General features: G+C 32.6%; 1 protein-coding gene across 6 annotated transcripts; it reads right to left on the reverse strand.

The window, feature by feature from the left end:
- Positions 1 to 2,882: 2,882 nt before the first annotated feature.
- On the reverse strand, positions 2,883 to 21,885 carry LOC106616572 (G-protein coupled receptor Mth2). 6 transcript variants are annotated; one of them, XM_070111400.1, is made up of 10 exons: positions 21,754 to 21,885; positions 10,745 to 11,304; positions 10,537 to 10,690; positions 8,693 to 8,878; positions 7,656 to 7,907; positions 7,394 to 7,565; positions 7,132 to 7,326; positions 6,931 to 7,052; positions 6,610 to 6,681; positions 2,883 to 4,456 (listed from the first exon to the last, which is right to left on the reverse strand). In XM_070111400.1, exons 2-8 carry the CDS (start codon positions 11,255 to 11,257, stop codon positions 6,941 to 6,943), a joined length of 1,584 nt encoding a protein of 527 aa, XP_069967501.1. In that variant the 5' UTR covers positions 11,258 to 11,304; positions 21,754 to 21,885; the 3' UTR covers positions 2,883 to 4,456; positions 6,610 to 6,681; positions 6,931 to 6,940. The 6 variants fall into 6 exon arrangements, with proteins under 6 accessions (XP_069967501.1, XP_069967499.1, XP_069967498.1 ...); XM_070111398.1 differs by having other exon boundaries at positions 21,614 to 21,877; XM_070111397.1 differs by having other exon boundaries at positions 21,501 to 21,877.
- Between the last annotated feature and the right edge of the window lie 1,481 nt (positions 21,886 to 23,366).

The raw sequence follows: 23,366 nt of genomic DNA on the forward strand, positions 1-23,366 counted from the left end.
ATCTGGAATTACCGCCGCATAAAGTACAACGTTTTGAAATCCAGCAATTTTGGCACAGGCAGATTTAAGCGTTCAAAAAAAGCCAAATTTTCGAAATTTATTTTGCGAGTGAAGAAGAAGGAATCCGATTTCTCCTTTTCAGGCTTTATTCCACATCTATTTGAGCATATAAAAAATTTGATAACCACATTTTAATTAGAAAAAATTCCGGCTACTGAGCCCAAATTCGTAATTACCTTTTTAAAGAGGGTATCTACGGTCGCCTTTGAGTTTAGAAACTCGTGCAATCTGAAATCAAATAAAAAACGTGGTCTTGACCTGAATAGGATTTGCTTGTAAAGTATGTACATATGTTTGTATTTTTGAAGCATTATATTAATTGTTCGCAAAAGTTGGACTTGTAAAAAAATATTCAATATTTTACCGAAAAAATTAACCAAATTGAACGAAACAATTGAAAAATGTTTTTAGGAAGCTAAAGTGTAGTTTAAACCAAACTATTTTTTTAACGATCTGTTGAGACACCTATGTAGATTGACCTAACCCCTTGAAGGGGTTATATTCAGTTGAAAGTCAGTTTTTTGGGCATGTACATTTCCGGAATTCAACGTACTTAAAAAAAGGTGAATAATTTTTTTAATTATCTCAAGTCCACAAACCAAAAAGTTTCATTTTATTAAAGATGAATGCAGATAATAATCGAAGGACTTGTCGAAATTTTGACTTTTCACAAAATGTTGATTCCCCAAAAAACAAACAATTTTTGTGAAAGAAATGACACCTCAAAATCGAAACTATTTTAAACAAGAAAAAACGTTAACTTCGGTTGCACCGAAGCTATAATACCCTTTACAAATACAAAGGCCCCTTACTTTATTTCGAACGTTCCATTTGTATGGTAGCTATTTGATATAGTGATCTGATCTGACCAATTTCAGCGGAGAATAATTTGTTGCCTTAAGCGATAACTCGTCAAATGAAAGAGTTTTCCATACAAACTCTTGATTCCGATTGTTCAGTTTGTATGGCAGCTATATGCTATAATGGTCCGATATCGGCCGTTCCGACAAATGAGCAGCTTCTTTCTAAGAAAAGGACAGGTGCAAAATTTTAGATCGATAGCTTGAAAACTGAGGGACTAGTTTGTATACATACAGACAGACGGACAGACGGACAGACGGTCAGACAGACGGGTATCAGCTAAATCAACTCAGCTCATCATGCTGATCATTTATGTATATATTTTATAGGATCTTCGACGTTTCCTTCTGGGTGTTACAAACTTCGTGGCAAACTTAATATACCCTGTTCAGGGTATAAAAATCTTATGCCTTCGTTTATTATCTGACAAAAACTTATACTTGAAAATACTCACTCACTCCCTACTAAAGCTCATACTGACCCCAGAAAAAATCAAATTATTTGATACAATACTTGAATTTATGTTATTCAATTTCTGTGGAATTCTTATGATATTGGCAATGAGAACATACATATGTAATATTTGTAGTGTGTACTTCTGTATTTATAGCCGGAAATGAGACTAAGTATTTATAACAATAAATACCAATCAAAAAGTAGAATGATGTGTAACGAGATGTCAAACATCCGCTGTTCGTCCCTGGTAATTTTTTTCACGTTTATATTATTGTGCATAAGCTTTTCTTGCTCCCAATTATGAATAATATTAGTAAGATAGGGAGCTAGGGTGGCTAGATACTGGCATTCAATAACGGCCATTTTGTTTTTCTGTTTATTTTCAAAGCTACTACATACATACATATGTACTACATTTATTATTCTGCCACTGATGTCAAATCACAACAACGGCTAATAAAAAAGTATGACCGCCTTCGATCTGCGGTTCCAGCAACCGAATCAGCGACTCAACTAAGCATGTTCAACTTTAAATATTTTCGCTATATTTGTATCTTTCTTTCTAAAATATAATTTTCAAATTGTCATTCGAATATCATGGTCACGAAATACAGGCGGCATATTTCGATAGTTTTGCCGTTCAGTATTTTTTTGATTAATTATTGGAAAACCTGGTTTCCAAACTATCTTTTTTCACTTCTCATTTTTTTAATCTTTTTAAAAAAAATTTTATAACTAAGAAGCCTTTGATCTTCTAATTACTCCATATAATTTCGTATTACGATTTTTTTGTTTCAAAATGTGTCTCAGTTCTGGCGTTTATCACTTCATTATTCTTTTTTACAAGAATAAGGTCTGATAATAGGAAAAATCGCTTTTGTTCAGTGCATACTGACACTGTGCATCGTCTCCATCGTCACTTTTTTCTTTTTTGATTCGGTCCGTTATTCGCTATGTCCAACATGTTGCTATGTGTCAGTTAGCTCGATCAACGTCATTCTGTTTTCATCCTAAACTATGGTATTTTGATGTTTTTGTCCGTTTTTTTGTTTGTTTTTGTTAGAGCTTTTTTCGGACGTCTACTGAGTGTATCGTTTCAAGAACTTTACGGAATTTTTTTTTTCTAAAAATATAATATAATATATTCTATATATAGGTTTTACGCATTTTAGTCAGTCATGCATATTCCAACACAGCATTTTAACCGCGGTAATAAGAAAATAATAATAACTAAACAACCGCAAGCACCTCCGACACTAATAAACAACGCGTATTGTAATAAGAATTTAATTTCAAAACCGCAAAGCTTTCAATATTATCAATTAATTTATGAAGCCTAAAAGCATGCTACGGTTTACTGCAGTCAATAAAAAACAGTTGGTTGATCTTGCGAATAAGTGCACTAAAGCTTTTAGAAGCATTAGTGAAGAAGGGAGATCCAAAAATAATTAGTAAATTCAATTATGCAGAGCTTTCAAACTTTCAAATAACTGAAAAAGAAGGTCTCATTTGTAAATATGTAGATAGATATTCCACATAAAATTTATTTGCTATAAAATAAAGGCTAAGCAGAAGTTATTCTCTTCAGTACATGGTGATCGATTTTCACATCAAACTCTCATTAATGTCACATTAAATTTTTTTAAAGATATCTCTATATTTATATACCGTATAAATTTTACCAGAGAAACGGTGATTATTTTCACATGTGTATGTAGATCATTAGATGTAAACAAACAAACTAAATCAAGTTGTTTATAAGATTTACAATACCACCTAAAAGTATGGAAGCCACATCCGTAGATTTACGTATAAATAATACCGTTATACGGGAAATATATGTGCCTTTTACCTGACTCTGTCTGTCCGGATTTACATCTCAGCTGTAGAAAACCCTAACTGTTTATTGTTTTAGAAAATTTAAATAGTTTATGAGCGTCATACTCGTATGTTTCTTTCCTCAGTAATTCTTGTACTTCATAGCTTAATTAGTTCCAATTATATCGTCTTAAATTCGATATTGATATGTTATAGAGAAATCCAGAAATTGTTTCATCATTCATATCGTCGTCCTGTTCAAGAATTTATTTCCAAAGAAAGCAGTAATTTTTCAAAAATATATACATATGTATAATAAATGCATTAAGTTTTTTATATATAACTGAATCTGAATCAAATTTAATTCGGACTGATAAAAAAAAACAATATTTTTAATTATTTCAAAATAAATCTTTATTATCTTCTTTAAATATTTATTATTCCAATAAAAGCATATCAACGCCTAATTCTATTTTCCATATCGACTCTGCTGTCTGCTTTACTGATCTATCTGATGCCAAGACAATGATTTTCAAGCAGTGTTTCTATAATTTTTTTGCTGATATCGTCTTTAGCTGAGATGGATGAACAACTCGTATGAGTTTTAGACTTCACAACCTTCAACAAAAGCTTTGCCACTTAAATTATTATGTTCAGGATAAAGTAGAATTTCCTAAACACTTCTGCAACATTTTCAAAGACCCCGTAGCCAGGAATCCATCAATTGGAAACACATAACTTCGTTGTTAAATTTTTTCCATCATCGCCATCAAACATCTGACAAACACACACTAATTAATATATGGAGATCAGATTTGTATGCACAGTTTACATGGACCATTCCAAGTCAAATGTGATCAAATGGTATATCTAGTTGAATATCTTTACGTAGGTTTATAATTAGTACTCATGGTCTGTATTTAAGATTCTTATAATATTTAAAATTAAAATAAAGTAAAAATGGTATATACTTTTGGCTTTAATTTACTATTTATGAGAGTATTAAGTACTTTTCTGTCACTGCTTCTATCACAGTCGCTGTTCAAATTCGCTGCCATGATAGCGGACCCGGCAGCAAGTCACATTATTTACCATAGTACATATATATGTATGTACATATGTATGTTGAATTCGGTATAAAATATAAACGCAATTTAAAAGAAACATAAAAATACATTTAACGCTTAGGACATTAATATAGCTTAATAAATGTGTATGTTTAATCTCTTCATTTCCAAGACTCAGTCGGCAGCAACATTCTCTAGAAAAAATAGAAAATAAGAATGGGTGTTTATTATTAAGAAGTACATAAGATATAGATCTTCTTTTCCAAATTAGAATTAAGATGTGTATTATATAATCTTAGTTTAATTTATAATCCAGCGTCTTATTCTAACTTTAAATTGAAATTTATACTCCTCCCAGTTATTCATTACTCAATTACCCTTTGGTTAAAACCATTTGTTTACATTTAGTCAAGTTAACAGCCTTTGTTTACAATTTATGAGGTCTATAACCCTTTAGTTTACAAGCCCACAACCTATGTTTACATTTAGGCAAGTCAACAACCTTTGTTTAAATTTTATGCGCGCATAGTTTACATTTTATGGGGAAACCATTTGTTTACATCTTAAAAGTTATTCAGATCGGACTACTATAGCATATACAAGTAGTTGTCACACAAACTGAGTGATCAACCTGAGCAGTGTATATTAAGTTTGCCACTTATTTTGTAATACCCAGAAGGAAACGTCCCCACTATATAAGAAGCAAAATCAGCCAGAAGTTCAAAAATATTTATATTGGGTAATGGGGGTATTTACCGATTCAACTCATTTTTGACTCACAGACATACTATTATTAGAAAAGCTTTCTCTCCAAATCTCAATTATATTATATCATACACATTGACCGATATAAATATTGGGTAAAAAGTCAGCTATTCGCACTGGGGTCCATATATTCGGTATCTGGGGGCTTGAGCAGTTATCGTTTGATTTTGACAATTTTAAGACTTGAGATGGCATACCTTAAAGGCACTATTTGTGCAAAGTTTAATCCCTTTAGGTGAACAAAACGCAATGCATACTTTTTTCAGTGTGAGAGCGCCTCAAAATTAGCGTTTTTATAACATTTTCTATTGTAGCCAGATCCGACAAAATAACAACTTTTGAGAATTAAAATAAAAATACCCAACATTTATTAAGATTAAATATTATTATACATGTATCTGTTAAACATATGCAGAAACTATTTAAACCATTTTTTGTGATTTTGTAATATATTAAAACAATTGATTTTTTAACATTCAATACTTAATCAAAAGAATAAATGTATTAGCTGTGAATTAATAAATTTTTTTTGTATAATTTTCAATTGAAAATTAACATTTCTAAGCATGGCATCACAAAAGATTTCATCACATACATTTCAATTTCGCGTATTCTTTCATTTTCCTTGCTTTCCAATCTTTGTCAGTGATCTTTAACAGCAGCAACAAATCTCTCTGTTCACATATTTTTTTGTAGGATTTCAATCTGGCCGTCCCTCCTTTTCCAATTGCTTAACATCAGACTTCCTGAACTTTGACAGTTGCCTGAGTTGTGGAGGTTTTGACGTTTAGCAATTGCGCTTCACATTTCTAGAGAGATATGAGTTCGGCATCTCTTTATCTCTGATCGAAACTATAGGTTTATGGTAACTGAAATAAGGAACATAAGTTTAAGACTTGGTGATGGTGGTCCCATATATTGTTGTGGATTCTTGTGGATCATTATTCATTTTCAAATTCATTGATTTCCGTTACGGAATTTCTTGATTCAGTCCCCGCGCTCAAAGCCCACGTTAGAAGCTATGCAATAGCTTAAACAAAATTATTGTTATATACAGTAGATGAATACAAGTAATGATCGGAGGAATAGTCGAAATTTTGATTTTGAGCAAAACAGTGGCACTAAAAATCGATATTATTATCAGAAATTTTGGGAGCCGAGTCAAAAAAAAAATTTTAAAATTCTTACGAATACGCTCATATTTACGAAACTACTTGCCGCATCTACTTCAAATGTACGGAGATTATTCTCAAATATATGTACATTTGAACTTCAAATGTGCAAAATCCTAAATTTTTTAAATTCACAAGTGGATAAACCCCTTAAGCTATTTCGTCAGAGTAAATTTAAGTTTCATAACAATCTCTAAAGACCATATTTAAAACTGTATACCCACGAAGAATGAGAAAAGCTCCCACGAGCCTTTTGAATTACAAAAAAAAATATAAAAATTATATACTTGAAAATTTTGTTTTCATTGCAGTTGATAAGAGAAAGAATGAGAGCCTTGGAGAGGTTGCGTACACAACAATTTTCCTAACTGATAATACCGAGAACAATATATATAATAAAGTATACTTACACAATTAAAACGCTGCTAAACTATATTCGATTTGAGGAATCCACTTTAATGATACTATAGGTTTCATATGATCTGAAAATTGAATAGTATCAAAATTAGTAAACTAGTATCGGAAATTCGAAAAAAAAGTGTTAAATGTTTAGAAAAGAGACAAAATGATAACCATGAATTATATTTAATTGTGAAAAAAGTATTTGTTAGTTAAAAAAACGCTAAAACCCAAACCCCACAAGAGCGCATGCATCCATAATGAAACCAAACCAGCATAACACAAAACAACCCATAACATTTAATTTATTATTTAGAAAACATTTATTTTACCTATATTCACTTATTTAAAAATCTGTGGAACTCCGCTTGTCATACTTTGCAAGGCTATCTCTTCTTCAGAGCACTGCGATTCGGCGGAGTCTGTGGTATCCGAACTCTTGATGCACAGAATTCTTTTGCGTATCATCCAATTAAAATGTATAATATTGCCAATTTATTTAAAAATTAAAAACTTTTCAATAATTTTGTTACCTTTTCTTTATAAGCAACAGCACTTTCTTCTTTAACACCAGGATGGCAAAAATGATCAAGCCCTGTGCAGCATTGTACACATCGGCAATTTGAAAAAGAATCGCATAATCACTGCTATTGCCCACCATATAGCCGAGTATCTCCAATAGCCAGCCGATACCCATGACAGTGAAGAGGCGAAAGAAGAGCCAAACACTGGAATATAATAAAATATTCGTAATTATACAATAAAGTAGGAATAAAAATTAAGTGAGTCTCCTACTTATTCTTATGCGATCGCAATTTTCGTCTGCTCTCTTTACCCTCAGCCGATGTCTTCATTTCATTTCTAATTTGATATACCTTTTTTATGGTCAAAACGAATATGGCAATGTTGAAAATAATAAGCAGCAGGCATGGTCCATGGAAATAGATCATAGCGGACCAGTCGTCAGCTTTAAGAGAGAAGAATATACATTTTATAATATTTATATTTTTTACAAAGCAGAGAGTATAACTCTCTCTCTACTTTAGCTTTAACTTACTCTTTAACCAGCAATGTGAATATCCTATACCCGACTTTAGGTACATTGGTAGATTTGCATACTGCAAACCGATAGTCAGAATGGTCATTAGCGCTGGTAGTCCCCAACTATAGAGAGAATAGTACATAAATTGTTTTCGTTGAGTCAAATGTTGTACATTGCCTTTGGAACGGCAGAAATTTTGCCAAACATCGTAACATATCACATTGAGCCAGAAAAATACGGCTGTGAGAAAATAGTAGGAGACGAAACCTATCAAAGAGAAAAATATATAGTTTTTTATAAGTTTGGTGATAATTATGATTTATTGTAAAGACACGATCTTCTCCTCGAACCTACTCGAGGGTATCCTCTATATCCGTCATATTTTCCGTCATATGATCAGCAGTGCAATATTACTTAGATAACGTTGATTGTAATTGACCCCATTTTGCCCAAAAGTTTTTACATGCGACTATTTCAGATATTGTGACAGATTTTGACTCAAGAAAGAGGGAGATATGTAGCAAGATCTTAAAGGCGCACACTTTATCAGGTCTCAGTTCCAAATGAATGTCTCCGATCGATATTTTGATTTCCTTTATATATCTGTTTTGAAATGCGTTTGAAGGGAACCATCATTTTGTGCAAAAAGCGTATTTTCTGTCTCTATGATGTTTAGACATCAGCTTTATTACCATTTTGTGACTACATGGAGAATCCCTGCGTAACATCTCTTCACCTTATATATAAAGTCTTAGTTATGATTACTAATATTCAAAGGTTTTCCAAGTATTAGGCTCCTTTCTTCGGCAAGGAACGCATGTTAGGTCGTCCTGAACCTGGTGCCATAAAAATTGTAAAAGGATTTCCTTTATATATCTGTTTGATCTTCTTCTGGTGAAACATGTGCCCCTTGCTCATAAAATATCTAAACCAACTGACAGGTTCCGAAAGGATTGGATCTACGTTTGCACTGCATCCAATGAATTACTCGCTAATCCATCAGGTATCGTTTAAGTTATATCTCTAAACTAGGAAGAAATGAAAAAACTCACCAATAATAGTGCAAACAGTACTTTCATAGTCAGCACGTCGTAAATTGATCATTACAATCAACGTCCAGCCAATAGCTAATGAAATTAGATGACAAATTAGGCACTTGGTATGCAAGTTCCACAATTCCGGAATGAGCCAATAAACTAGGATAGTTGCATAGAGAAATGGCGCAGAAATCAGCATAACTGGAAAGAAAAAAACCAAAATATTTTTTATAACTTTTTATAACCGGCAACTGCCTTTCTCTCTATCTCGCTCACACTCTCTCTTTCTCTCTAACTTTAATGCTGGAAACAGTCACCGGCGCAAAAATTAAAAAATAAACTTAAATTTATTTTGAAATATTCTTAAACTATCTCAAAATCACAGTCGAATACAACTACTTACAAGTATAAATAAAAATACTATTTTTATACTCTCGCAACCTGTTGCTACAGAGTATAATAGTTTTGTTCACCTAACGGTTGTTTGTATCACCTAAAACTAATCGAGTTAGATATAGGGTTATGTATATATAAATGATCAGGATGAAGAGACGAGTTGAAATCCGGGTGACTGTCTGTCCGTCCGTCCGTCTGTCCGTCCGTCCGTCCGTGCAAGCTCTAACTTGAGTAAAAATTGAGATATCTTTATGAAACTTGGTAGACATGTTTCCTGGTACCGTGAGACGGTTGGTATTGCAGATGGGCGTAATCGGACCACTGCCACGCCCACAAAACGCCATTAATTAAAAACAAATAACTTGTCATAACTAAGCTCCGCAATAAGATACAAGACTGTTATTTGGTACACAGGATCACATTAGGGAGGGGCATCTGCAGTTAGAACTTTTTTTTAAAAAGTGGGCGTGGTCCTGCCTCTAATAGGTTTAATGTGCATATCTCCTAAACCGCTAATGCTATAATAACAAAATTCACTAGAAGCAAATATTTTTAGCATTTCTATTGACGGTGTGTAAATAGTTGAAATCGGGTGGCAGCTCCGCCCACTCCCCATATAACGGTACTGTTAAAAACTACTAAAAGCGCGATAAATCAAGCACTAAACACGCCAGAGACATTAAATTTTATCTCTGAGATGGTACAAATTGGCTTTATAGGAACCGCGTTCAAAATTAGTAAGTGGGCGTGTCACAGCCCACTTTTAGGTGAAAACCCATATCTTGAGATCTGCTCAACCGATTTCAACCAAATTCGGTGCATAACGTTCTTTTCATGTTTCTATGTCATAGTGCGAAAATGGGCGAAATCGGACTACAACCACGCTTACTTCCCACGTAACACCATTTTCAATTCCATCTGATTCTTTCACTTTCCACTATGCAAATCAGGTAACAATGATTATATCGGAGTAAAACTTTGCGTGAATAATGCAATTAAAGTATGCCACCTTAATGCCAAAAATTGTCTAAATCGAACCAAAACTGTTCAAACCCCTAAGTACTAAATATGTGGACCCCAGTGCCTATAGTTGACCTTCTACCGAAAATATCAGTCAATCCACAAAGAAATCTCAAACAAGTATACCATTTGACTTTGCGAGAGTATAAAATGTTCGGTTACATCCGAACTTAGCCCTTCCTTACTTGTTAATAGTTGGATTTTAGTTTTGAGCTTTTACATTATGTGTGCAAAATGGTGAAATAAAAACAAAAGCTCTACGTTGCCACTACGAGCATAACTTTTGACGAATTTTGTTCAGAAGGGCGGAACGTCGGTGACTGTTTCCAGCATAAGTCTCTTTTTTTTCCACTCGCTTTCGTTCTCACTATCTTTTTAACTCTCTCTCTCTCTTTCTCTCTCTTATTCGTACTATCGCTCTCTCAATTTCTGTCTATACTTACTAATCGTGTTCAGCACGATTGATGGTGGTTCCACGTAATATATAGGACAGTTCATTGGATTTAGCACATGTGTGTCTCCGACTGCATACGATTGCAGGCAATAATCTCGTCTAGATAAAAGCATCGCATCAGCTAGACGAAATAAAGTACCATCCTATAGAAAGCATATACATATAATATTTAGCAAATATTAAGTTACACCTTTTACCTCTCGCAACTCCCACTGATCATCTTCGTAAAGGTGTGGCATTAGCATATAGCCACCTTCGCATGGTATTCCCTGCTGCACGACAAACTCATCCAGTACATGCATCAACACGCGACTACTGTTATGCAGCGTAACGTTTACGTACGGTGAATATTTCAGCTCTTCATTCAGCTGTTCCGCACAGAGCGACGGTGAGTTTTCACTTAACCGGTACATATCCGCTCTCGGATGACAACAGAACTTTACACACTTCTTCAGTTGACACACACAACCACGTACGTGTGGCTTCACTTGCTTACGTTCACCATCGTACAACTCGACATAGTCATATTGGCCCGTTAAATGTGTTGGCACCAATAGCCCCTCATAGAGGTATGAGCCATTGGTGAATTTGGTGCTGGCGGTCAGGTTTACAGTATCTTCAAACACGCAATTGGGTATCTCTGACAACGCGTTGACATTGCTAAATAGTAAACATACTCCAGAGAGTAGTAAAGATATTTGGCCAAACATATTTTTTTTTTTTTTTGGGAATCAGCAAATTCTGGATGAATGAAATGCTGAAATAATAGCAGAAACATTTTTTCTTAGTTCGCATATCTTTGTATGTATAATCGTATCAATTGTCATTAGTCGGATACCCCAAAACTTTTGTTAATCGTAAATTAAATTCATTCCACATTCTCATGACGCTCACGTTATGTGAACTTCCGGTCGTCAGTATGCGAGGCATATATTTGGGGGTGTTAATCATATTTTAAGGAAATGTCTATTCATGAAACTTTATTTCGTAATTGATCTTCGGAGCGCAAGAATATATGGAGTAAGTGTAAGATTTATGCGACAGCTAATACTCGTAAACTCGAAACTTCGTCTTCATATTCTAGCGTTAGCTTTATATAATATAAAATTCATAATAGGTATACCATACCAGAACGTGCCTCACGGGTAATAATTCAATCATTAGTTTGTGTATACTCAAACCTTGCGCCCAGCATTGCATCACTTCTGTTAACCGTGGTTTAGATAACCAAGTGGTTGCTTGGGAAAGTGAAGAGAATTACTGACCCCGAGCAACTGCCCTTAATTCTCCGACTTATATGCGACCAATCTAATGAATTTGGCCACAAAAAAAAACCGAGTTCACTAAAACCCACTGGAGAATACCAAAACGGCCACAGGCTCTACTATGCCGAACTATTGGGCCGATTCGACGACGAATTTCAACCATATTGGTCGAATTAAGCTACAAAGTGCTGCCTCATTCACCGTAATCTCTACATTTCTTTACGTACGCTTTTTTAAAAACTTGAAAAAATCACTCGTCGGAAAGAAATTTGAGTCGAATGAGAAGGTTATCACCGCCACGGCGGGCTACTTTGCAGTCGACCGAAAGCAGTTTTTTTGAGATGAGTTAAAAAGTTAGATCAAGGTAAAAGCAGACTAAGTTGAGAAATAAATTGCAATTTTTCAAAATCTTCGTTTCTCTTTTGTAGGCTAAGTATTTACTTAGAGGTCTGCTCTTGTTAGAATCTGTGCAACATTTTGTGTTAGTATATAAACACTATATTTAAAATATCTTCAAAATTTTCGTTTTTGTTTTTTTCAACACAAATCATTTTATAGTTTTGGACTTCATTTTGCAAATTTTTTTTAAAAAGTTTAATAAATTTTTTGAAAAAAGCACAGATTTTTTTTGAAATTTTAACTAAAAATATTTTGATTCTTTAGTCAGCTTTTATTATATATGATTTTTTTTGCAACATGCGCGGAATAATGAATTTCTCCCTGTAAGCTTTTGCGAAAACTTCGAATTTATTGTTATAATTTTAAAATTATACGATCACTGTTTAAACCACAGCAAAAAAGTTGAATTTTTTAAGAAATACTTTCAAAATAAGAGACTCGACGCTCTTTAACTTTATTACTGCGTTAACATGGGGACTCTTTTATCGCTCATTACCGGCAAATTCTCTTTTGATATCGGTCGGTGCGTTCACGCAAGCAAAAAGAGTCCAGCAACTCGAATCGAGTTTTTCTGTCATTCCTTTTCATCGCGCCACTTAGAGCAGAGAACTTAAAACAACTTAAGTTCTCTGCTTAGAGTGTGTTGCATATTTCATTTGTATGTTGGGATGGTGGTCTCACATGTTGCTTGCAAGGAATTAACATGAATGTGGTAGAACCAGAGAACTTAAAACAAAGTTAAGTTCTCTGGTAGAACAATATGCATAATACCCGCTTAATAGTTTTTAAGAAATACTTAAAAAACCCATACTTTTTTTACTCCAAATTTTTTTCTATTTGTTATGAAATATTCATGAATTAATTACAATTTTTGTTTTAAATAAAATGAAATTTTAATCTTTTGAGGTTAAAAGAAATAAATACGAAAACATCTTAATATTTTATGTAAATATAAAAAGGAAAAGTAACTCCATTTTTATTAGAATTCATTTATGTATATATTATTACATTTAATACCGCTAAATGTTATTAAAAATTAAATTAAATTAATTATTCTGAGTATCTTAATTTTCTCCTTATTCACAATTTTTCAAAATATTTCTATTATTCTATGCATACATATTTGCATATTACATACGAAAAATATATGACGAAATTCATATTTTTTTCAACGTATCGTATATATTCATTTGAAACCGAGCGCTATTTTAACCATGAAAAGAATTTCAAAATAAAAAGGAATACTGAACTGTGTAGCAGCGAACGATTGCGAACAAGACCACAATGAAAATGTATCATTTGACACAAATATCACAAATTCCAGCAATTTGTAATAAAAAAAAAACTATTTTAGCTATTAAAGCGAACAAAAACAAAACAACAACAACATGTCACCTACTTTTGTTAACCTAATTCAAATGTTTAATCAATTTTTATATATTTTACTCGAAGTTAAACGAAATTTTGAACGAAACAACGAAACCGCGACCCGATAATTGCTTTCGTGCGGAGCAAGTGGTGAGCGCGAACTGCCGGTGTTATTTAGAAATCGAAGAACAAAGGCTATACACCGAATAACATGAGTATATTCCATGCTAGTATGTATGTAGGTAATTAAACCATTTAAAGGAAAAGCACACACACATACATTCTGACAATATGTGCGAAATTTATTTGTGTACGCCTCCAAAATTTTAATGTAAACAAAAATTAAAAAAAAAAAAAAAAAAAAACCATTATCAATTTGATCAATTTTGCAAAATTTCGGATTCAGTTCGCTTATACATATACAGACATATGGACATAGTTCAGTCAACTCTGCTCGTACATATATACTTATATTATATGTTATATACAAGTATATATACATATGTTATAGCATTTTTGAAGTTTCTTTCTGGGTGTTAGAAACTTCGTGGCAAACTTAGTAGTAGTATATGCTGTTCAGAATCTAGTAACTCGTGCATTGTTACACAAAATAAAAATCAGGATACTAATTTACATTACTATTTGATTTTACATAAATTTTTCGTGAAATGGTAGACTCGTAATTTTTTTACGAAAATCATCAGTAAATTGTAAAAAAAAGATATTTTTTAATAGATATTATTGCTAAGAACCTTAAAATTTAAAGTGGATTTTTGCGATATTTTCCAAGTATTTTCGTCGCCCAGTATGAAATATACAGTTCCGAGAAAAAACGCGTTTAAAGATTACATGCTGAAACTGACTGACTCGAACCCTTCGACACTACAGCAAACTGGGCAGGGGAAACAGTTTTGTCAGCATTCCACCAATTGAGTAACATTTAAAGAATCCTAAAGTCTACTTTAATCGAATTTCCATTTTTTGTTTTAAGCCCTAGCCAGATCTAACACTTAAATGCATTCCTGCTTTTAATTAGCACCATATAGACATAAAATAAGAATATCGGCTAAATATATATAAAATATAAGCTGTTTACAAATAACATTTTGCAGGTTCTTTTTCAGGGCAGTAACATAAAAGAGTAGATCCACTGATGAGACTACTTTTTAAATCCAAATTTGATAAGTTTTTAAAAGAAATATCTCTAAGGTAGCAATCAGATATTCTGTCCTGAATTATGTGCTATCAAACAACTTAATTGGAAAGAAATTCTAAAACATCTAGACAATCGGATACGACGTTTTTATAATATATTTTTTAACAGATCTATGCTGGGTAGAAAGGTTATGATTCTTTCTTAGTGAACAAATTGGAAAATAGGACCCGGACGTATCAACCGTTTATGTCCCTAGTTAAATATGTAATAGTGCTTTACTAAAAACAGTTAAGAGGGTATTCTAGTCTAGAAATTAGAAAAAATCAATTTCTAAAAATCGAGTCTAAGTATCTAGAAATATCTCCATAAAAGGATTTTTCAAAATTCTGATTATTTCCGGAGTAAGAGCCGTTTTAGTGTCGTGGCAACTGGACCGGTTTAGTTTTCACTTACAACGTTAAACGCGTTTTTCTCGAAACTACTTTCTTCGATGCACTACTTTCACTGATTAGAAACACCATATGCATCATGTACTTGTAGATGCTTTAACGAATGACTCGTATGATTCATTTGTATTCTCATACAATCACAGTGGTAGATTTGCATAAATTAGTCCCTCGTACCCTCCGACTTGAGCTCTCACCGACAATTTCTCGTGTAGAAAAGTAAACGGTCCTATTGGTCTATAATGCAATAAAAGCATCTGCCGAGGCAATGAAACCCTACAGTATATAGATCATCAAGTAAGTGTGTGTTCAGAAATAAACCAAAGGTCACTGTTTTTTCAAACCACCCGCGTATTTCTGTTTGATTGTATTTTTGTACATTTTCACATTCGATTTCAATGCTATGATACCCATACGCATTTACTTGTATGTATTTCGGCATACTATATTTGTATAATATATGTAAGTATGCTTGCCAAGCAAAACAAGTTTCATCTTCGAAATTCAAGTTGACTCTCAGTCTCTTCTTCCCACACAGCAACGGTGACGAATACCAGCTTACTTGTTTAGATAATGATCACGAATGTGAGTGCTACAAATATTTACACTGGCAAATATGTTTTTCAAATGAAAACTGCACCCATCTAATTTGATTAGTTTACCATATATCACCTAGATCGTTAAGGATTAAGAACCTGTGTTGTTGCATGAGATTTGCCGAATTGGAAGTTTTCAGAAATATTTTTATATTTTGCTTAGATGACGCCATTGATTTTACTGCGTAAATTTTTATAAATACTACTTTTCTCACTATACAATGCAGTCTCACAGCTACACATGCGCATCAAAAACATTTCGCTTCGGCTACGTAGTTAGTTGGTTGGGACTTTTGAAAGCTCTAACGGAATCCTGGTTTTGAAATTACCTCAACGGAAGGTAATTATAATGTAAAGTTTTACATTTTAAGTTAAGTTAGGTAATGTTAAAAGTAACAAGGGGACCCACTCAGACATTTGTGAAATTATTGTGATGCCCGAAAATACTTGATGTAGATTACCAGACGACGGCTAATATTAATCCCAATCAATTCACAAAGTTTAAAGAAATTTTGCCTCATTACAATTAAACATGTTATATATGTCCAATCAGAAATGCTACAATTTCAGAAGGACATCGAGGCCGCACAAGTTTGGGTTGTTTACGAGCGCTTGCTGAGCCAGGCTGGTCCATAAATTCAGAGTAAGAGTATAACGGACTCATTCTCAATCTCATGAAACTGGGTTAAGTTTGCTCTCTGTACAAGTATGAGTAAGAAATATGGATTAAGCTTCGGTTACTTTTATAAAAGCCAGAAATAAGAGCCAATCAAATCGTAACTCAATAAATATATTGATTGATATTTTAACGGTAATTTAGTGGAAGTGTTATGAAATCGATGTGGTTATATAACCAACCAAACTTTTATTAATACCAAGAGTAGGGTACTGTATATATATAACCCGTCCAATCTTAATATGAGCGCAAAGTAAAAATTAATAGGTATTCACGTATATATGATTAATTGATTTATAATGTATATATTTATACAATTCTATGAATAATATTTCGAAACCATTACCTCTCACAATGTTATAAAAACGAGATGTCATTAAACCGCAAAACCCCACTTCTTACGCTACGCTATTACGTAACTTGAAAAAGGAGAGCAAATATCAGGGCGTAAAACCGCAAAATATGCCACAAAAAGTCAACAACCCGAGGAATGATCAAATAATTGCAACGCTTTGTATTTTATTCAATTAATTCATTAACAGAATGAATATAAAAGCTATTAGTGACGCTGTGATCTGTTGTTTTCGATGAACCTAGTTTAGTCGGAAAATAAAACAATTTCCGTTTGATCTTACTGTTCATTCGGAATAACAATATTTGTAGAAATGCTTTCAATTTTTTACTTCCACTTCAAAGTAGTCGTTCAGGTGACGACGCTCCAAAGTTTCAAGCGTTATCGCTAAACTGACGTCATAGCAAATATTTTAAGTAAGTCCAATACGCTTCCTTACTTAAGATCTTTTCGTAATTTAGAAGGCTAACGTTTTTTCCGAAACATATCGGTTCGAAATATCGTACATAAATAAACAACATATGTTAAACTTGGTATACGTTTGGAAATAATATAACTTTTTTAATGTTACGAAAAAAATATTTTGTAAAGTACACTTTAACCTGACAATATCGAAAATGCGATTTCAACTATGTAGTTCCTATTCCCATTATACTTATAAAAGTAAGTCTAATATGTGCTTTTGAGAATTTATTCTCAGATTTGTTGCTACATTCGAACGATTGAGAGTTCTATGAAAGTAAAGATCGAACTCCAACCATGAAAACTTATATTTATCTTGACCTACCAATATTTCTTAAGTTTTGAAACCTCGAACTTATAAGAGCAAAGCAGGGACAATTCGAATAGGGTACAAAGAAATTTCAATTGTATTATGTCACTTGGTTTTAGGCAATACAGCTTATAATAAAGCTTATTTAATCTCCAAAACTTTCTATAAGAAGAGCCAGCAAAAAAGCTCATTTCAAGTCCAAAAACTCGCAGAACACTCTATATTGAGTATCTAATTGGAAGTGGTATTTTTGATAATATTGAATGCCATTAAAAATCTTAGATGATGACGTGAAGGAGTTTTAAAATTCTCGAATACTATTTACTTTTTTATTAGCTTCACCTCTTTTAAACTAAACACACTAGATTGGACATATTATTTTTTAAAGGTTCTCCTCTTAATATTTTCGAATGTCTTTTGAATGTCTGACAACAGAAGAAATCACCCATGTAACATAAAAGTCATGTGTTTAGTAGTCGTGGGTGACGTTAACTCTCACCTTGGCATGGATTTTAATTATCTGTACTGGGAGATGTACACTTTAAAATTGATATGGTTTTTTTTACATACACCCTGTAGGAAATTTTTAATAAATTGTGACAAATTTCTAGATCTTTGTTTCGATCTAGATAGCTTCGAACTTTCCAGTGAATGCCAGTAACGAAAATTTCCGCTTATAGAACTTGTAATCGAAATATATTTTTTTTTTGATGTATTACCTAGTTGAACATCAGAAAATGGAAAAATACGACGAAGAATCGAGTCAGTTTTCGATCTGTCAATTATCATGTGTATTCATCAATTTCTTTAATAATATGGAAGGAAGCCACGATATTCAGGTAAATTAAGTTGAAGAAAAGTAAAATATAAAAATATTTTGTTGTTTCTGTGGTTGCAACCAAAATGCCGCTGTTTCAACATAAAAAAGCTTTAATTTTATTTTTGTCACTTTTCCGTGGCATTTTTGAATTCTTAATTTTTCATTACCAGCTGGAGAAGTGTAGAAATATTACATAATATGACATACAAAAGTCGTATTTTTTAAGCTATTGAAATACGACATAAAAAGAAGCTTGTGAATTGCCTAATTATGTCTACACACGATAAAAAATTTAATTCATTATACAAATTAAATATTTGTACACAAATATTGGGCATTTATCTTTTTAAATGATTATCCTTAATATTAATGTACATAACTTACGGTTACAACCTATTTATATACTTGTAGACTTGTTTCTACATATACATACATACTTGTATGTATAAGTAAGAATTCGACTGATGACATTTAGGAAAAAAATGTCTCTTATTGAGAAGAACAATTTGAATTTTATACTTTAAAATGAGCCGGAAAGCAGCGAGAAAGAGTCGGATGCAGAAGGAAAGGTGCTCGAATGATCGAATGAGAATTAGTACTTCAACACACTTCGAATCCACAATGGCGGGTTACTTCATGAATACTTTTTTGCGTCCAGCAAGCTCAGCCATAACTTTGAAATATGGTTTACTCTTAGTAGCCTCCGGAGTAAGGACAGAATTAATCGATTCATTAACCTGTCTGAACGCAAAATATATCGGAACGAACAGCACAAAGCCAGCCTTGCCATTTAAAAATTAAAGTTGCACGGTCCCCAATCCCTAACTGCATAGAAATTAAGGTTTGTCCTCTTTACGTACATCCATTTTTTATTAAAAGGAGATTCCAATCCATGAAAAATATCAAATCAAACTAAAGTTGTGAGCCTAAAAACGGAATGTCTACTTAAATTGCAGACTGAGAAAAATCATAAGAGAACTTATAACAATACTTTATTATGACAATCGTCTTATTTCCAAGAATTTTCATGTATTTCCGGCCGCAAACACAAACACTTTTTTCCACGAAAAGCCTCTAGAGCTCATGAAATTTCAAACAAAACAAAACAAGCTCTCCAGTTATCGTGTAATTGAAAGAGGAAAATAATCGATGCCAGCCATTTTTGGTAAAAATGTCATCTAACTGGATGGAACTTTCTATCCTAATTTTAGTGAAAAAAAGACAAAATATGATGTCTATTGGATGTAACGGTAACGGAAGAGCAGAAGTTATTCTGTTCAATACATGATGATCGATTTTCACATCAAACTCCCATTAATGTCACATTAAATTTTTTTAAAGATATCTCTATATTTATATACCATATAAATTTTACCAGAGAAACGGTGATTGTTTTCATATGTGTATGTAGATCATTAGATGTAAACAAACAAACTAAATCAAGTTGTTTATAAAATTTACAATACCACCTAAAAGTATGGACGCCACATCCGTAGATTTACGTATAAATAATACCGTTATACGGGAAACAGATGTGCCTTTTACCTGACTCTGTCTGTCCGGATTTACATCTCAGCTGTAGAAAAACCTGACTGTTTATTGTCTTAGAAAATTTAAATAGTTTATGAGCGTCATACTCGTATGTTTCTTTCCTCAGTAATTCTTGTACTTCATAGCTTAATTAGTTCCAATTATATCGTCTTAAATTCGATATTGATATGTTATAAAGAAATCCAGAAATTGTTTCATCATTCATATCGTCGTCCTGATCAAGAATTTATTTCCAAAGAAAGCAGTAATTTTTCAAAAATATATACATATGTATGTATAATAAATGCATTAAGTTTTTTATATATAACTGAATCTGAATCAAATTTAATTCGGAATGATAAAAAAAAAACAATATTTTTAATTATTTTAAAATAAATCTTAATTATCGCCTTCAAAGTATGCTCTTCTAATATAAACATATCAACGTCTAATTCAATTTTCCATATCGACTCTGCTGTCTGCTATATCTGATCTATCTAATGCCAAGACAATGATTTTCAAGCAGTGTTTTTATAATTTTTTTGCTGTTTTCGTCTTTAACAGAGATATATGAATTTTATGATGACTTCACAACCCTCAACAAATGCTTTGTGCCACTTAAATTATTATGTTCATACATATATATATTTTTGGCTTTAATTTACTATTTATGAGAGTATTAAGTATTTTTCTGTTACTGCTTCTATTACAGTCGCTGTTCAAATTCGCTGCCATGATAACGGACCCGGCAGCAAGTCACATTTTTTACCATAGTACATACATATATATGTATAGGACATTAATATAGCTTAATAAATGTGTATGTTTAATCTCTTCATTTCTAACATTCTCTAGAAATAACATTCTCTAGAAATAATAAATTATAAGAATGGGTGTTTATTATTAAGAAGTACATAAGAAATAGATCTCCTACTTTTCCAAACTAGAATGAAGATGTGTATATAAATCTTAGTTTAATTTATAATCCAGCGTCTTATTCTAACTTTAAATTGTAATTTATACTCCTACCAGTTATACATGAGTCAATTACCCTTTTGTTGTTACATTTAGCCAAGTTAAAATCCTTTATTTACGTTTAGGCAAGTCAACCACCTTTGTTTAAATTTTATGCACTCAATGACCCCTTTGTTTACATTAGATGCCAATCCTTAGTTTACATTTTATGGGGTCAACATTTGCTTACATCTTGAAATTTATTCAGATCGGACTACTATAGCATATAGTTGTCACACAAACTGAGTGATCAACCTGAGCAGTGTATTTTAAGTTTGTCACTTAGTTTGTAATACCCAGAAGGAAACGTCGTTCCCAATATATAAGGAGTAAAGTCAGCCGGAAGTTCAAAAATATTTATATTGAGTAATGGGGGTATTTACCCAATTTAACCCATTTTCAATTATGTATCTTACACATTAACCGATATAAGTATTAGGTAAAAAGTCAGCTATGCGCAAAAAAATTCGTTTTTTTTTTTTTAATAATTTACACTTCAGAGTGGCACTAAAGATCGACATTATTATCAGAAATATTATTACTTCGATCATAAACTTACAAATATATCTATGCAGGTCGTGTGAAATTTAGAAATCGCTCTTTTTCTCACCGACTCTAAAAACAGTGTTTAAAGTTTTAGGAGCCGATTGAACTAAGTTAAAAAATTCTTACAATTTCGCTCATATCTGCGAAACTATTTGCCGCATCAACTTAAATCTATTCGATGCTTTGTAAGCTTTTGCGAATCCTTCGAGTTTCTTGTAATATTTTTTAAAATTAAACGATCACTGTTTGAATCGCAAAACACATACAAACATACATATGTATATTTAAAGCAACAAGCCTTAACACAGCAAAAATGTTGAATTTTTAATGAGATTCTTTCTAAATAAAACAACGAAACTGCGACCCGATAATAAATAGCTGGCGTGTCGAGCAAGTGGTGAACGCGAACTGCCGATGTTCTTGAGGAATCGAAGAACAAAGGCTATACACCGAATAACATGAGTATATTCAATGCAAGTATGTATGTAGGTAAAAACAAAAAACCATTTAAAGGAAAAGCACACACACACACATTCTGACAATATGTGCGAAATTCACGTCATACGCCTCCAAAATTTTAATGTACACAAAAATTAAAAAAAAAAACAAAAAACCATTATCAATTTGATCAATTTTGTAAAATTTCGGATTCCGTTCGCTTATACATATACAGACATATCGACATTGTTAAGTTGACTCTGCTCGTATATTTATTATAAGTTATATACACTACGCATTAAATGAAAGTTTACATTTCATAATAGTTTTTTCAGTGCAGATTTAATAAAATAAATAGATAAAATATCACACAATTTTATTATATTTCCATGGGTGTTTAAATAACAAATTATATGTGAACATATCTTTTTCCAAAATCGAAACAAAAGTATTTTTTTTAACTTCAAAATAAGGACTCTAAAACATAGGTCGTCAAATAAAAGTATAAAATTGCAAAAAATTCAAAAAAATTTTGATTGAAAGTAAATTTTTATAATTACTTGTAGTGTTCCCAACTTTGCTCTGAATTACTCCTCGTAAGCGTTTTGGCATGCTTCGAAACAATTTTCTAATATTTCCGCCGAAATATTGTCCCATTACCGCTTCATCTCTAGGAAAAATGACTGCAAGTTTGTGCGGCTGCTTTTTGGTATTTTCGAGTCTCAAATTGACCCAAAATGCTTAAATAGATTTAAACCCGGCGATTGAGCTGGCCAGTTCAGTTTTTCAATAAAATCATCTTGTTGGAACCCGTATCCATTCTTTACGCACTTATTGTCAAATTTTCGCTAAGAATGTTCACATGTGTAGCACCCGTCACTCTCCCATCGATTTGAACTACCTACACTGAATTTTGAAAAACAACCAAAAACCATGAGAGAATCGCCTCCATGCTTCACTGTTGATTGTATGCATTGTGGGTTTAAGCGATCAGATTTACACCACACAGTGTAAAAATTGGAAAATAGGACCCGGCCGTATCAACCGTTTATGTCCCTAGTTAAATATTTAATAGTGCTTTACTAAAAACAGTTAAGAGGGTATTCTAGTCTAGAAATTAGAAAAAATCGATTTTTTCATAATTCGATAGTTTAGATACTTAGAAATATCTCCATAAAAGGATTTTTCAAAATTCTGATTATTTCCGGAGTTATAGCCGTTTTAGTGTCGTGGCAACTGGACCGGTTTAGTTTTAACTTACAGCGTTAAACGCGTTTTTCTCGAAACTACTTTCTTCGATGCACTACTTTCACTGATTAGAAACACCATATGCATCATGTACTTGTAGATGCTTTAACGAATGACTCGTATGATTCATTTGTATTCTCATACAATCACAGTGGTAGATTTGCATAAATTAGTCCCTCGTACCCTCCGACTT

Source organism: Bactrocera oleae, chromosome 6, assembly GCF_042242935.1.
Source record: "Bactrocera oleae isolate idBacOlea1 chromosome 6, idBacOlea1, whole genome shotgun sequence".
Classification (NCBI taxonomy): Eukaryota; Metazoa; Arthropoda; class Insecta; order Diptera; family Tephritidae; genus Bactrocera; species Bactrocera oleae.

Coding starts and splice junctions, on each gene's coding strand:
- LOC106616572 (XM_070111400.1), bottom strand. CDS start 11,257: ATGTTTGGCCAAATATCTTTACTACTCTCTGGAGTATGTTTACTATTT. Junction 7,908..8,692: donor TACTGTTTGCACTATTATTG/GTGAGTTTTTTC, acceptor TCTCTTTGATAG/GTTTCGTCTCCTACTATTTT. Junction 7,566..7,655: donor TTCACATTGCTGGTTAAAGA/GTAAGTTAAAGC, acceptor TCTCTCTTAAAG/CTGACGACTGGTCCGCTATG.